General features: G+C 47.7%; 6 protein-coding genes across 6 annotated transcripts; 4 read left to right on the top strand and 2 right to left on the bottom strand.

Moving 5' to 3' along the window:
• Positions 1 to 88: 88 nt before the first annotated feature.
• On the top strand, positions 89 to 3,192 carry F5Y00DRAFT_231251 (rRNA processing/ribosome biogenesis-domain-containing protein). Its single transcript, XM_048007003.1, has 2 exons — positions 89 to 775; positions 826 to 3,192. The coding sequence occupies exons 1-2, from the start codon at positions 431 to 433 to the stop codon at positions 2,809 to 2,811; spliced, it is 2,331 nt and encodes a 776-aa protein (XP_047866879.1). The 5' UTR covers positions 89 to 430; the 3' UTR covers positions 2,812 to 3,192.
• A 272-nt stretch (positions 3,193 to 3,464) lies between these two features.
• Positions 3,465 to 5,119, bottom strand: F5Y00DRAFT_231252 (uncharacterized protein). The gene has a single exon (XM_048007004.1). The coding sequence runs from the start codon at positions 4,810 to 4,812 to the stop codon at positions 3,946 to 3,948; it is 867 nt and encodes a 288-aa protein (XP_047866880.1). The 5' UTR covers positions 4,813 to 5,119; the 3' UTR covers positions 3,465 to 3,945.
• A 1,275-nt stretch (positions 5,120 to 6,394) lies between these two features.
• Positions 6,395 to 8,238, top strand: F5Y00DRAFT_22835 (glycoside hydrolase family 16 protein). The gene is made up of 2 exons (XM_048006616.1): positions 6,395 to 7,653; positions 7,822 to 8,238. The coding sequence occupies exons 1-2, from the start codon at positions 6,797 to 6,799 to the stop codon at positions 8,090 to 8,092; spliced, it is 1,128 nt and encodes a 375-aa protein (XP_047866881.1). The 5' UTR covers positions 6,395 to 6,796; the 3' UTR covers positions 8,093 to 8,238.
• A 1,838-nt stretch (positions 8,239 to 10,076) lies between these two features.
• Positions 10,077 to 10,970, top strand: F5Y00DRAFT_259972 (carbohydrate esterase family 5 protein; the record flags this gene model as incomplete). Its single annotated transcript, XM_048010965.1, has 3 exons — positions 10,077 to 10,278; positions 10,366 to 10,670; positions 10,791 to 10,970. The coding sequence occupies 3 exons, from the start codon at positions 10,077 to 10,079 to the stop codon at positions 10,968 to 10,970; spliced, it is 687 nt and encodes a 228-aa protein (XP_047866882.1).
• On the bottom strand, positions 10,955 to 12,955 carry F5Y00DRAFT_22889 (uncharacterized protein). Its single transcript, XM_048006690.1, has 2 exons — positions 12,711 to 12,955; positions 10,955 to 12,655 (listed from the first exon to the last, which is right to left on the bottom strand). The coding sequence occupies exons 1-2, from the start codon at positions 12,787 to 12,789 to the stop codon at positions 11,457 to 11,459; spliced, it is 1,278 nt and encodes a 425-aa protein (XP_047866883.1). The 5' UTR covers positions 12,790 to 12,955; the 3' UTR covers positions 10,955 to 11,456.
• Positions 12,956 to 13,179: 224 nt separating this feature from the next.
• F5Y00DRAFT_231257 (uncharacterized protein) lies at positions 13,180 to 14,697 on the top strand. Its single transcript, XM_048007005.1, has one exon. It carries the CDS (start codon positions 13,298 to 13,300, stop codon positions 14,264 to 14,266), a length of 969 nt encoding a protein of 322 aa, XP_047866884.1. The 5' UTR covers positions 13,180 to 13,297; the 3' UTR covers positions 14,267 to 14,697.
• Positions 14,698 to 15,008: the final 311 nt, after the last annotated feature.

Here is a 15,008-nt window from a genome sequence, read left to right on the forward strand (position 1 = left end):
GGTTATGTCCATAGACCCGCTAAAAAGTTTATCGATAAGAATAAAAAGTTCCATGAAGCTTTCATATGAAGAAAAGCTTGAGATGAAATTCCTATCCTGTTATACATCCATTTAATAACCAATGAATTGTTGATTATTTAAGCGACTGGCTTTGTCGTATACTTCCCTACTTCCCTATCCAATAGGAAAGTTCAATTGTACATACAGAGTCCGTACAGTTAGCTCATGCGCCAGAGCTATATATACAGGTTCAACCATTCATGAATCTTAAGATTTAGTTACATGAAGTAGTTAAGAGCTCTGAGCTGCTGAAGCCGTTAAGAAAAAGGTGTAACACAAACACGTACGGCTATTTTCGCCCAATACTCTCGATATTCTACGAACTCCTAATTAGACAGGAGCTGAATTTCTAAGGGCGCCTCGCAAAACCATGGCGTTTTCTGCGCTCCCTCCCGAACTACGCAGTCTCTGCCGGAGATTGACGGCGACAAAAGTAGAGCAGCTTCCAGCTCTGCTACCCTCTCTACTTAGAGACTTATTACGTTGCAAAGAACCACTGTCAAGGTCATATGAGGCGAAGGCGTCTGATAATTCCTCTGAATCGACTGTGCTCGTACATAAGCTCAAGACTCAGATATCTACACTTCTCAACAGTAGAACCTCCCAGGGCCGCTTCGTCGGAGTGGCACTAGTAAAAGCTATGGTAGAAACTGGTGGTTGGGAATGCCTTCGAACATCCGAACCATGGGTCCGAGGACTTCTATCTATCCTTCAAGTAAGTTTTCATAGCTCCTAATGCCAGTAAAGTTGCTCACAATAAAACAGAGGAAAGATCCAGCAGTCATTAAGGATCTATGTGTTGTGACCTTAGTGAAGATATATACTCTAATGCATGCCTACCCGACGTTGATTCGGGAGATTGTTACACCTACTCTCCCTACATTTGGAACGGCCTGCCTTCAGATTTTGAAGCCCCCTGCAACCAGTAAAGTTGCTAAGGCACCTAATAGCCTCATCGAAACAATATTTGAAGGTTTCTCAGTTATCATCCCACTATACCCTACTACTCTACGTCAGTTTGCTACCAAGCTCAGGGTTGAGACGCGATCGTATGTTGCCCCAACCGTCTCGGACGGTACAATAGTTCCAGCTTCACTACAGGCATGCAGCAGACGTCTTGTTATCAGGTTACATATGACAGCCGTAAAGGGCGGAGACTCGACTGAATGGACGAAACATCTAGATGGGATAATCACTACATTCCATGCTACAGCCGATCAGGTCTTACGGGCAATCCAAGAAAACTGGGAATCGGTGTCGGGTCACCCATTAGAATCTACGCTGCAACGGGTAGATTTCGATAAAGATCCCCAAGGCGGTGGTGACAGCCTAGATCAATTGCCTCCCTGGACTGGCATTTATGCGGGCAGCGAAAGATTGGTCGGTCTACTCGATTTTATCTGTGAATATCTGCGATGCTTTACAAAAACGACAGTCACCATACCAGTCAGCGCAATAGTTGATATTGTTACGAGAATATCCTCAATCATGCCACCAATTCCGGGGAAGGAGAAATCCGCATCAATTCAGATGAACCCAGCTGTTGGTAGAGAGGAGAAAGACGAATTATGGACAGTATTTCCGGATATTCAGCTTGCTGCGATGAAGTTGCTATTTGTTATGACGCAGCGGCTAGGAAGAAATTTCCTGCCACTAGCTCAAACATCACTTGAACAACTATTACGAATGTTTGAGTCCAGCTATCGTCTACCTGAAATTCGGATAATAGCCTTCCTCCTAACCAAAGAGATTCTTCAGCTTTGCGGGCCAACAATGGAGAAACTTACCGTCGAGGGCTTAAGCCTCATCATCAAGGCATGCTGTCGCGACCTTTTGGGATCTGGCGGTCATCTCAAACGTCCTAAGCAATCGGCTGCTTCTATTCAAAATGGTCTAAAATCTAAATCCGTCAGTCAGAATGCCGACGCCTTTCTTGGCAACAGCGCCGAGGACGAATTCATATCTGTCTCGTTAAGTTCAGAGCACGTGTCAGCAGGAGCAGCACTCTTGACTACTCTTTTTACCCATGTACCTCAACAGCTTCTTCCTTCTTCACTTCGGGCTCATATGCTCAAAACAGCTATCTTATGCCAGATTAAGGATGCCCAGGTGGCAAGCGTATTACATCCGGTGCGAGACAAGAGCGGTAAGACGCCGGCAGTCATACTGCCTTATCTTACACAACAGTTCCCGCACGACGAAAGTGTGGAAGTACTGCGCTTCAACTTCCGACCTATGGCGACGGGACCTAGGAATGACGCTATGGACATCGATGAGGCGCCAATCGAAGACGCCTCGGAGGACGAGTCTTCGATGAATGGGTTTTCATTCAATCGACCACTTGAGACTTCTGTTCCTGGTCCCGCAGATCATACCCCTGCCGAAGCCGCCGAGACCTCAGCAAAAGCTCAGGACCTATTTCTCCCCAAGAGACCGCTAGAGACAGTTCTTAGATCTGAAGAGGAACGTACCACTGTTGTGCGACCACCGCCAACAAACTTACTCAAGCGGAAGAGCGAAGAGGCTGAAATTGCCATTTCTAAACGGGTTGAGATCGACACGACGGCAACAACGGTAATCAGCGCCCCAATACAGGCATCTATCAATCCGCCGAGCCAGGCTCCCAAGACCGGCAGCGTGGGGGCTCAAGACGAGGAAGACAGCAGCGATAACGAGAGTGTACACCTGAACATGGAACTCGATGCGGACGACGATGACGATGACGACGACGACGGAGCAGAGGAGAATTAGCGCGCGGCGAATAGGAGGCTGGCCCGATCACTCGTCATCCAGAACGTCGCACTCGGTAACTTGGCAAGCACGCCGCCTGGTTCCGGGTAAAAAGATCCCACATGGCTCTGTACATAACTACATACCTACATGGGGACTTGAGAGAAGATAGAGTTGGCCATATTTAGATAGTATATATTAATTGCCTTATCTCGCAGACACAAGGCACGCCAGTCGCTTGGTCGCGGGTAGTGACCACGTAATCTTCTAAAGTAAAGTCGCTTGTTGTCCGTGGGGGTTGGCAGGTGTTGCGCGCGCGAGCTGATGCCAGAGTCATCAGTCTATTGTACATATTGAGTAGCAGTTGGCATGATATTACTGGAGTACCTACCTACGTACCCGTCATCTACTCTACGATAGATACCCTGATAACTTAGGGTAATTTATACCTTGGGGATCTCCGGAAGCTAGGTAGGTAGCTTTCTACTTAGGGGCTCCATTCGTAGTGTCGAATTCCTCCGCATACGAAATGGAAATAAAACATCAACTAGAGAGATACTAGAATACACCGGTCATACGGTGTATCCCGAAACGGGTCGGACAGTTCTGAAAGTTTACGGCAAATAGAGACAGCTGTTAGATTTCAGAAACGGACTACGATAGGTAGTATACTCGGGGTGTATATATATAAGCGGACATATGAGCACCAGTAGAACCTTATGTAGTTCGTGCAATCCAGGCGGCGAAGTTAGAGCGTACATAGTACATACGTCTCGAAGTAATTTATCATTTGGGGGTATAAAGTATAATCCGAAAGCTAAGAAAACGCGAGAAGAGGTTAACTAACCCAGTAGGTCCATTGTCCAAGCGCGTCAAGGCCGCTTGCAATCCAAAACGAACTTAGTGACGATGCCTCTTTCTAGACAATGTAATGCAGACGTTGCTCGTCCCGAATATGCAACGCAAGATGACCCCTGACAGCTGACAGGCCATCTGCTTCCATGCGACCCCTATACGTAAACCGTATGCACCAACGCCGTGTATGTGACCTCGATGCACCATGCAGGTATCCGCCCCTCCCTCCTCTCTACCTAGTATAGGTACCTACCAACCCAATTCCCCAGGTACATAGCGTAGCAACCCACGTGTCTCTGCCTAGTCTCTCAGCCACGCCCGTCGTTTCTCTTCCTTCCTCGCGCGGCGCTTCTCTTTGAACTGCTTGAGCTCGGCCCTAGTCGGCTTCTTGCCGGACCGCTCCGCCTTTAGACTCCGTCCGTCGTGAGAGTTCGCAGCCGCGTCGACGTCGAAGAAGGCGTTCATCTGTCGCCGAGACTTCGCTTCGTCGTTGTGGTTATCGGGGTTCTGGTCGCCGCCTTGCCAGCGCCCGGTGAAGCGGTTGAACGTACCCATGGCCGCATAGGCAGCCGACGCGTCTAGTGATGGGTCCTGCTCCAATGCGTTCTCGGCGCCTTGCTTGGCGTACCAGGCGTTCGGATCGTAGTCGCCGTGGATCGCCGGATTATAGCCTCCAGCTGGTGGCCGTTCATTTTTCGGCGGTTCAACAGCGATAGCGACAGCGCTGGACACGGTTGCCTGTGCCTGCGGCGTCGAGTCCGCGGCCGAGCCCTTATTGGCTAGCCTTGGGTTTTCCCAAGTGGTCTCATGGGTAAATCGATTGTAAAAGAAATAGGCCTGACTTGTTGCGTCCCAATGGAAGTCCCAGCCGTCGTCTTCGGTCGCAGGAAGCGGTTCGTTCGGCAAGGGAGGAGTATTTTCCTCAGCGACAGGTGAAGCCTCGCCAGTTTCTCGCGATTGAGGCGATGCCGTAGATGATTCGGGCGCAGCGCTGCTTCTTTGCTCAGGAGATTCGGATGGTGTGGGATCGCCATGATTTGCGTCTTGAGACTTGGGTTGAGAGCCGGACAGGGGTTCATCCGACGCGTTGGTATCCTTCGCGTTGGTATCCTTGGGCTGATCAGCAGCCACTTGGGAAGAGCCAATCGACGTAGGCGAAGCTGACATGTTTTGCGGTTTGCGGCCTTGATATATATTTTTCTTTGTTTCTTCAATTATTCCCTTTCTATTGAAATGTTATTATAAGCGGCTACGACTTAGTCGATGAAGAGAAGTCGAAAAGGATACATTCTGACTAAGGAGTCACGACAATTGCGGCTTTGCAAGGGGGGTTACCGTGATTGAGTCGATTCTGAGACGAGGCCAAGTACAAAATGTACAAAATGGGCGATTAGTGAGTTGATGCGTCGGCATCGTCGAAGCTCCTTCTCCTTCAAGGGGATGCGAGCCTTCTGGAATTCTCTTATCGGTTATCGGCAAGGGGAATCTTCGGATGAACGGTACATTTAGGTACATTAGGTACCAGGCAGCTTCTAATCCCGGCCTTCACGTGCATCGGCATAACCCGGCCAGCGATCATTTCAAATGTCAATCTCAGATCTATCCGACATCCGTGCAAAACATTACCCAATTCTTAAAACACTCAAAATCAAAGTGTTACATCACACAACTTGTAAACATAACAGGTACCTATCTAATACATATAGGTATATATATATAAACCACCATGCGCCACATATTTTTACGAATAGGTATCAGCGAAGAAGCAAGAAAAGCCACGATGATAATAAAAACTACCCAATCTTTCAGCTCGCCTTCAATTTCTTTACACGGCAGACAAATGTGGCTTGAAAGGTTCATACGACAGGACCGGTTAATTACCCATGTATGCTGTACAACACACACATACGTCTCTCTCACATGAAGAATAGGGCCTCCCACTCCACTCTCGACGCTCCAGGCCCTCTAAATCTGACGAACGAAGACGTCGCCCCCAATGAGTGGCCTGTTCATATGTTCGTTAAGAACTCAAGACAAACCTTCAGTGGTCCTTCTTCCTTAACTCTAGGTTGACCAAATGCTCCGCCAAGAACCGATCGCAAACGGTGCTACGCCCCAAGGACCTCGAATATCGTGGGTAGCTCACCGCAATGTAACTGATACCCTCATAATACTACCTCAACACCAGGTAAACTTGACTCGTCGTATGCAGATCCATGACGAGTATAGTGCTTGCTTGGTTCTTCTTTTTTTGAGTTTCTGGACGTTGTTTACCTCCGTATCCTCAAATGTTTCGACACGAAACTACCAAAGTTACTTATTTACTATCATACGTACCTACCTATGATCAAAGTTGATTTCACTTGGAGTTTAATATAATTAATTACCTTGGTAGGTAAACACAGTTTCCGCTTATCCGCCTTATAGCCCAGGTGCTATGGGTACAAGTATATTTCCGAAAAAATCTCAGCTAGCGGCTTTCTGTTTCTTATATCGTGGCTCAACTTTGACTTTACAATAACAGCTTTCTCCAATACAACACGTCCGCAGCGTTACATTCACGCCTTTTATCCAACGGTGGGATCCAACGGATATTATCCAAACATACCTACATAGGCTAGATTAAACTTAGCTACAAGTATCGATGTTTCAAGTGTTGCATCGATAGCGTATGTCGCTGATCCAGCATTCCTTTCCTAATCTGGTACTGTTACCCTGAGACTGTTCTCACGCCATCGATTAGTGCACCGTTTTAACGGCTTCGTCTTCCGCACCAAAACCTTACCATAGCCTCATATTCGAGCCTGGCAGCGTACTCGAAAGCCTTGGATGATCTCATCCCTGTGTACGTGTCTCGGTGTATACTTTTGGGGATGATCGAGCCAATTACTATTTCTATCTTGCGTTCCCTTCTCCTTCAGCCTGACATTTCTCGCCTCTCTGGTTGCCAGCAGCGAATCGGCTCTATGAAGCCTTTCCCCCCCAATATACGACATTTTAATTACATGTGATCCTGAAGACCCTCAATCACAAGTTGAAGCTGGCTTTTCTGAAGCCGCCACAGACTCACCCGAATTTGGACATCGTCGCGCTGGGCAAGTTGGATAAGCCACGGCTGGGTTATAGGTGGATCTAAGACAAGGGCATCGTGATGGTTCACTCAAGGCTCATCCGGCCACTCGTGGTCGTCTCTGGCTTGACCCCGTTATCCCTCGCCGCTTTCCAACAAGTTAGCAACGACCAATGCAATTGCTTTCTCACAAATGGAAGCAGGGCGGAATACTTCAAGAGCCATAAGTTTTTTGACTACCGGGAGAAATCTGAGTATGCCACAGTGCCAGCCCTCATCGATGATCCAGATGATAGTAGTGAAGCCGACCCGAGTAGCGACTACTTCTCTTCCAATGAGTGGGTTGATAATTGGACTCTACAAAATTGGAATAACAAAGCCTCACTATCCAGCAACGTGAGCGATGCGACGACCCTAATGGTCAATTCGCCTAACAATGTCTATTTTGAGAAGAATAATGACCCGGATGCCGACTCAAGCACATTCCTAACAATGAGAACAGCACGCTTGAAAGACTTCCAGACGGCGTCTGAGTTTGAGTCCACGGTTCGAAATTATCATTTCCTATCGGTCAGAATGTATGCGAGGACAATCGGTGCGCCGGGTGCGGTAACCGCAATATTTACCTACAGAGATATCGCCAACAATACCGATCTCACCAAGGTTCAGGAATCAGATCTGGAAATCAGAACAATGGGTCCTCACGATCATGTCCAATTCACAAACCAGCCGGCAGATACTTCCGTGGGCCTTGAGGTCCAGGAAGCCACCCGAAACGTTACGATCCCGAAGAAGAGAGACTGGACAAATTGGACCGTGTACCGAATGGATTGGAGCCCGGGAGCTACGACTTGGTATATTAACGGTGACGAAGTCGCCTCCATCTCCTTCCAGGCACCCCGCGATCCTAGTCTTCTCATTCTTAACTCGTGGTCAGAGTACGTATTTTAAAAAATTATTCCCACTTTTGCTTTTTGAATATAATCCCACTTATGCCCCTGAGACCAACATTTCATTTGGGCTTTTTCACACCTGTTAGGCTCCCGACTTGTAATCGGAGATTTACGAAGTTTGTTATAAGAAAATGATATACTAACGCTACACAGCGGCGGATCCTGGACAGGCAATATGAGTGTGGGAAGGGAGGCTTATCTTCAGATCCAATGGATTGAAATCATTTACAATACGACCGACTCTTCAACATCGAAGAGAGATGACCAGGCTTGTGTTAACATTTGCAGCATCGACGAGACGGAAAAGATAGGTTTCCCAGTGCTTCTACAAGGCGGTGCTTCGAGCATCCTAGGGCAGATGAGAAGTTACGCCGGTATGGTCTCGTGGGTCTCTATATTATCTATGGTTACAGCTTTCTGGTAGATTCCATCTGGAATAGGGGGTGTAAAAAAACAGCATTGGGCCTTGGGAATGTCTCTATTAGTATACTGTAGATGTTATTCACTCTCAGAATGTACCTAGAATACTAATAACTTGTTATTCGTCAAAATACACAGCGAATATTTACATCTCTCCTCGCGGAAATATAATTCCTAAAAAATTGAAGTTCCCAATTTCTTGAAGCCACATGCTTGTACGAGGTGACAAGCTTTGGGCGTCTACTATCTCTATGTGGCTTTAAAGTATTTTAGGTTGCTCTAATTTACCCACGCCTTCGAAGCAGGTCTTGCGCAAGCAAGTCTCCGCCGTTTCCCGACGGGAACTTCCCCAGGAGGCGTGGCCCGGGACGATGACAACGTGCGACGTATTCTAAGTTCGTTTATAGTTAGGGTTCGAGACGCCTAAAGTGTCAGTCTTACTGCCAATTAATAGTAGTATGTACATTGCTCGGGCCCTGGAATTAAGTTATCATATTGCTGGTTCGCCGGTAGTCTAATTGGGTCTTTAGATCTCACGAGTAGGTATTTATCGATTTATCTTGCTTGATTGACTAGACGCCCATGTGAAGCTTGATGCATGTGATTATCAGCGGCTTTACCCCGAGATATTAACAATAAGAAACAGTCGCTTGGGCCTCTTATTAGCATACGTGATTGCTCCTATGGATTTGATATGAATAAGTTGAGTGAGTGTGCGGTCAAGTCGTAAGGCTAATAATGAGTAAGCGATATGTGCTCAGATTAGGAGTGATAATATCAATGACTACCTACCTAACATAGGTAATAGATATAGGTATATTAAAAGAATATGATTGATTTACTTACTTCCCGCCAACTCCTGCGTGCCTTTCGATCTAAATTCAACGAGAGCTCAATTACGACATGAATTGGAGATGACAGCATCAGATGAAGAGATGTAAGTGACTAGGGATCATTTAATAAAGAGACCAACTGGAAAAATCGTATGAAGAATCTTGAATCAGGTACAATACGCCTCTAAGGCTACCAAGATGAGTCAGTCTATAAGGTAGTTCTCACCGACATTGACGTCCTTCTCCTTGTTCCGTATAACGAAAGCTACCAAGAGACGTTGCTAATATAATAAACTATATCCATCGGCCTCCTCAAGTATGCCTATTGCACATATATATATACGTCGCCGTGGCCAGCTTTAGTAGTTGATTCCAGACCGCTCAATTAATTAAGGGCCATGCATTGGCAAGGTATCATTCTATTGTATAGTACAAATGCGTATCTGAAACCGGGAAATCCACCCCACACAACGTGGTCTTTAACAAGGACGGGGTCGACACACCATACGAGCAGCAAGCGCAAATCCTTGCTAATATCTCGTATGCTATAAAGCTCGATTTCGCAGTTTACATATTATGTTGAAAAACCCCAATGGCACGTTGTCAGTAAGGTATAGGTAGGTATTTACGGAGTTACCACTGTTCATACATAGGTCCATTGGATGTGTTGTTATATATAAACAGCATCGTGGTGGCTGCTGGGTCATTATAACTTCCACTAAGCTCTCAACGCCTGTTATTGCCCAAGAAGCGAAAGCAATAGGGGCTCCGTATGTATGTATGTGGCATGTAAATTAGCAATGCGACTGTCATGAATATATGTCATGTTATATACCTATGCATAACGATCCACCTCTCCACCTCTTGCAAGGTCATGTCATGCGTTCCGCAGGCACAACAAGCCTCAGATCTGGCTCCGAATATTGCCTATTCCGGAAATCGCGATGCTTCGTTCGAAAGGTCGTCTCATCGTGACATCCGGGTAAAAACGCGACCTGCCGTGTCCACAGCAAAGTGTCCGCCTCCTATATAGTAGGTACTGATACGTATATAAACTTGCTGTTAGTTAAGCTTTCCTTTCTTTGATTTCCAGTTCATTCCGCTACTTCGCCTCTTCGAAACAAGAACTATTTTATTTAAGAAGGGAAATCAAAGATGAAGGTATCAACCCCCCTGCTGCTCCTATCCGGGGCCCTCGCCGCCCCGTCCGACGACATCGAAGCCCGCCAGTCCTGCGCCAAAGTACACGTCATCGGCGCCCGCGAGACCACCGTTCCCCAGGGCTACGGCAGTTCGCAGGCCATGATCCAGCTGATCCAGGGAGCGTACCCCGGGACGACTTCCGAGGCCATCGTCTGTAACGTGCCCCCCTCTCCCCCTCTTTCCGCGCTCCCTCTGTCCAAATTAATCAATACCTACTGACGCATATACTTATCCACTCCAGACCCCGCAGCAGGCGGCAACGCCTACGGGTCCTCCGTGACGGCGGGCATCAAAGCCGTAGTAGACCAGGTCTCGGCTTTCGCCAAGAAGTGCCCGAACACGACCGTCGTGATGGTGGGCTACTCGCAGGGCTCGCAGATCATGGACGACGCGTTCTGCGGCGGGCCCGACGGCAGTAGCATGAGCGGGACGGCGGCGCCGCTACCGGCTGACGTCGGCACGCACGTCAAGGCTATTATTTTCATGGGTGACCCGCGCAACGTTCCGGGGCTGAGCTATAACGTCGGGACGGCGAAGGCCGGTGGTGTAAGTCCTCCATTTCATTTTTTTTCTTTCCTTATAGACGTAGCCATCTCCATTTTCTGAGCGATTAGTTACTACTGCCAGACTATATAAATACTCCGTCTAACCTCCGTGACTTTCCAGTTCGCAGCTCGACCCTCAGGCTACCAATGTCCCGTCTACGCGGACAGGATCCAGTCGTACTGCGACGCCGAGGACCCATACTGCTCTAACGGCAACAACGCGCAGCACCACCAGCAGTATGTCCAGATTTACGGCCAGCAGGCCCTCGCCTTTGTTAAGCAGAAGGTCGGCTCTGTATAAGAGTAAATCTATAACAACACATATATAGGTTGGGTACCCATCTGCGTGAATTAGCTACAGATGAGGACTGAGAAAAAGAGTATAAAATTTTCAATTGTATGGTTTAAGCGGTACCGGATAGGCGGGCTCGTCAATTCAAAAATCCACAAGTATATGTTATCTGCAGCTTGTTAAATAGGGGTTTATGATTTATAAGATTGTCCGGATCGCTGATGGAGGCTATGATATTTGAAGATATTGTGATACACGATGAATAATAGCCCAGTGATTGGAAAATAACAAGTTCGTACAGCATGTTCACTGGTTTCTCTTGATTTAACTTCATTTGATTCGCTTCCATGTGTTAGGAAATTCGTAATACTTACAAGTTAAGCGTCACTAAAGACATAATGACCAAGCAAATGCTAATAATATAGTCTACCGGTGCTTGCGTGCCGATATTACAGGTTTTATAGTTACAATGTCCCTTGCTCCAAGATGTACTATTCATAAAACAAGTCTGCCTGGTTCTACTTCCAGCACCGTCTTAACTCTTTGCAGGAATTCCTTGGCTCTCTTCTCCTCAGTCTCCGGTACAGAGAGACTGAATATATTAGTACCGGTGGATATTCCGGCCTGCGAGCTAGTGTTTCGAGGCTTTGGCGCAGGCGCCTTTGCTGAGCCTGCTAGGAAGTCGATAATGTCGACTTGTTTCTTAGGCTTAGGCGCAACGCCGGTGAAGGACGGAGAAGGAAAAGCGGAAATTTGAGGGAGATAATGGCCGCGAGAACCCTTCGGGCTAGCCTTGTCTAGTCCCAAAACTTGATTAAACAATTCATCGGCTGATGGCTTATAGTCTGATGGCAAAGGTAGCTCATCATTAGCTACTTCCGTAGCCCTCGCCACGAATGTCGATAACGGTATGAAAGTGCCGATGGTGTTCTCGATCTTCTTCTGAACCTCTATCACTGTCGCAAGCGATATCGGTAATGTTACTGTTGAAACCTTGGGAACGGGGATCTCTGGTACAGTCTTTTCTGCCTTCTTGGGGGCCTCCTTAGGAGCAGCAATCTTGATGTTGGAGAGGTCAAGGTGTGAATTGTGGTCAAATCTTGCTTTAATCTCTCCAGGTCTGCTAGAAGGTGCGCTACCAAGATATGCGAGGACATCACCCTTGAGCAGGCGTCCAGCAGGGCCCGTTGGCGTTATCTCGCTAATAGCAGACTCATCTAGCTTGTGCTCCTTTACTAGGTGCTCGACTGATGGGTAAAGAGGGTATTTCTGGGGCGGCGCCTTTTCTCCAGTCCTCTTCGGTCCACTGTCCTTTTTCTCTGGAGCAGCGCTCTGAGGCTCTTCTTTGCGCTCCGGTTCCTCTTTCTTGGCTTCCTTCTGCGCAGGCTGTTCGTCGGCAGGAATCTCCAGCGAACTGATGTCGTCGCCGGACTCTGCAACAACACCAATTCGGGAGCCAACCTGAATGTTCTTGCTTCCATCTCCCTGCGTAATTTTTACGAGGATCCCATCGTCTTGTGCCTCAACATCCATGGTCGCCTTGTCTGTTTCGATCTCGAGTAAGACATCGCCAGCGGAAAAGGAATCGCCCTCCTTGAGCTTCCAGTTTGCGATATTGCCTTCCGTCATAGTGGGCGACAGGGCCGGCATGGTGAAGTTTTGCGCCGCGAGCGAGGCAGCGGACGTGCGAAAGCCTACGTAGAGATCTTGTTAGCTATACACGCGAGAGCTTCTAACAGATTAAAATACCTCGACTTGCGGCATCTTGGGCGACCCGTCGGCTTATAAGCCGTGTTGTTAGGCGGGTTGCTGTCGCAAAAGATGCCATTGTCGGCTTCTTAAGAAGAAAAAGTGAAGCTCAATTGAGCCTTTTTTTTTTTGTCTTCCCTCTCGTTAAACGGGATCCTGGTTCGGAGCTTATGAATAAATGTTACGGTTGAGCTTGTTGGGGATTCTCCGGCCTCAACCGAATAATTATCGGAATTGGAAGGAACGCTATAAAGTTTTACCGTTTCCTGCCCCCCCCCCCCCCCCCGAGAACCTTCCCTGTAGGTAGCATTCCCGACGTTGAGGTTATGGAAGTGACCCACTTATTAAGCCTTGGTGACAGGGCTGGTATGTATGTAGATGTATTTTGGTACTTAGGTACGTACCTAGGTAGCTTAGCGTATCGATAAAAAATAATTAAGAAATTCAGCTCCACCAAAGCTCTATTCCGTTCATAGCATCAAATCTATAATCTATCATCCCACCTTCAAATAGAAATTTACTCGGCCACTATATTGTCGCTTTTTACCTAATCATGTCAATTGGATTATTTCACTTATAATACGCAGATGACGGTACCTATATCCGCTTGTCGGGGGTGTATCCACCCTATATTTATACTCCGTAACTCCCTCAGACCATCTATCCGAACCACCAGAGTCCCGCAATGGCCCCAGCCAACTCCCGCTCGATCGTGCGGCCGATCGTTCGCGACGACGGGACTTAGATTCGCATCTCCAAAGCAAAAACCAGCAGCCCCTTCGAAACCTACAGCCTCGTCTCCAGCAAAGAACGTACCATCTCCTCTACTAAGTTTTGCGCAGAAGCTCGCAGACAAATCTTCTCCGACCATCTTATACGAAGCAGGTCCCCAGGGAGTCTTCCTATTCTCGAGTTACACGGCTGGTCTCTTTTTCATAGGAGCCGCCGCTATAAATATCGTTGTAAATGTTTATAATCTGCCGGAAGGACTCCATTGGATTGTTAGTGTTGGGTTTGGTATGGTGGGCTTACTTCTAGCCGCTTGCGGGACCAGGTTTGCACTGATGCCCGCGGGTATGATACGCTCTATCAAGGTACTACCAGCCCGGTCATTCAAGACGCCGAACACAGCCGCGAAGACGGCTACACCGGAAAGCCTCCCGGTGCGGCTTGAAATCGAAGCCCGGCGCACTGTGCCTTTCCCAGGTGTACCGCTACGTCGCATACAGGTTGATCCGAATGACGTGGTCATGAAGGCGCCGCTGTACAATCGCAAAGCGCCCCCTTCGGACTACGAGAAGATGCTTATGAAGAAGCAGGAGGAGGTCCGACGTAAGCAGGAGCGCGAATACGAGATGAATCACCTGATGACTGCACCGTTCAGGCACGGAAAACAGGCCTTCTCGATGCTCTTCAAGAACTTCCGCCGCGGATTAACAGGGGAGGGATTTGCCCCAATTACGATCAACGGGGTTAAATACAAACTCGATATCACGTCAGCATATGTACTGGAGGAGGGACGAGCTTTGGATAGGATCGTGAAGATCGATAAATAATCTCGCCTTGCCTTTCAAGGTGATAACGTCATAAGTTGTGGAATACGGCATTGTACGAGTGGGATGATTAATTCGAGCGTATTACCGTCTACTAGAGCATCGTACAGAGAGTGGGAGCTTCAAGATCGATAGGTTCGAGTGGATTACCTATCTAGGTAACTAGCTGATGTACTCAATGCGATACTGCCCTCGAGGCTTGGCGGTACGTATGCCCGGTGGGTTGTGCAGCCTTATTCGACGTCTTAGAGGGTTACTAAGTCTAGTATATCCAAGAGAGGATGCAAGCCGGATGATTACGGGGTGGGGGTCGGGTGAAATATCGATTTGAGTTGACTTCATCTATCGAAACAAGAAATCTCATATCGATTTGTATATACAATCATAAGGCGTCCAGCGTATAACCAAAAAAAATATATGGAATCTCCGTCTCATCCTATTTCCAATTCTCCTTTAGTTTGGCGATTATAAGACAGAAGTCTTCGTTTTTAAAGTATGCAAAGTCTGAAGACATTTCCTCTCGAACATGTCTCAAGCCGAGGCTCTAAGTCAAAAAGGGGAGAGCTATTATTCCCGAGACATGTCTAAACACCCAAACCCATGTTCTTATAAAAAGCAATTGCTGATTCACATACCAGGGTTCTCGACACGAGGATAAGATGGATCTTCACTGGTACCTAGCTGAATAGCCGCGTACTTAGAGACATCCTCCTTGGCACGGCGCATAGACGACGCACCGCTATCG

This window comes from Daldinia vernicosa, assembly GCF_022497035.1.
Source record: "Daldinia vernicosa strain CBS 139.73 unplaced genomic scaffold F5Y00scaffold_12, whole genome shotgun sequence".
Taxonomy (NCBI): domain Eukaryota; kingdom Fungi; phylum Ascomycota; class Sordariomycetes; order Xylariales; family Hypoxylaceae; genus Daldinia; species Daldinia vernicosa.

Coding starts and splice junctions, on each gene's coding strand:
- F5Y00DRAFT_231251 (XM_048007003.1), top strand. CDS start 431: ATGGCGTTTTCTGCGCTCCCTCCCGAACTACGCAGTCTCTGCCGGAGA. Junction 776..825: donor GACTTCTATCTATCCTTCAA/GTAAGTTTTCAT, acceptor ACAATAAAACAG/AGGAAAGATCCAGCAGTCAT.
- F5Y00DRAFT_231257 (XM_048007005.1), top strand. CDS start 13,298: ATGACGGTACCTATATCCGCTTGTCGGGGGTGTATCCACCCTATATTT.
- F5Y00DRAFT_22835 (XM_048006616.1), top strand. CDS start 6,797: ATGGTTCACTCAAGGCTCATCCGGCCACTCGTGGTCGTCTCTGGCTTG. Junction 7,654..7,821: donor ATTCTTAACTCGTGGTCAGA/GTACGTATTTTA, acceptor AACGCTACACAG/CGGCGGATCCTGGACAGGCA.
- F5Y00DRAFT_22889 (XM_048006690.1), bottom strand. CDS start 12,789: ATGGCATCTTTTGCGACAGCAACCCGCCTAACAACACGGCTTATAAGC. Junction 12,656..12,710: donor CCAAGATGCCGCAAGTCGAG/GTATTTTAATCT, acceptor ATCTCTACGTAG/GCTTTCGCACGTCCGCTGCC.
- F5Y00DRAFT_231252 (XM_048007004.1), bottom strand. CDS start 4,812: ATGTCAGCTTCGCCTACGTCGATTGGCTCTTCCCAAGTGGCTGCTGAT.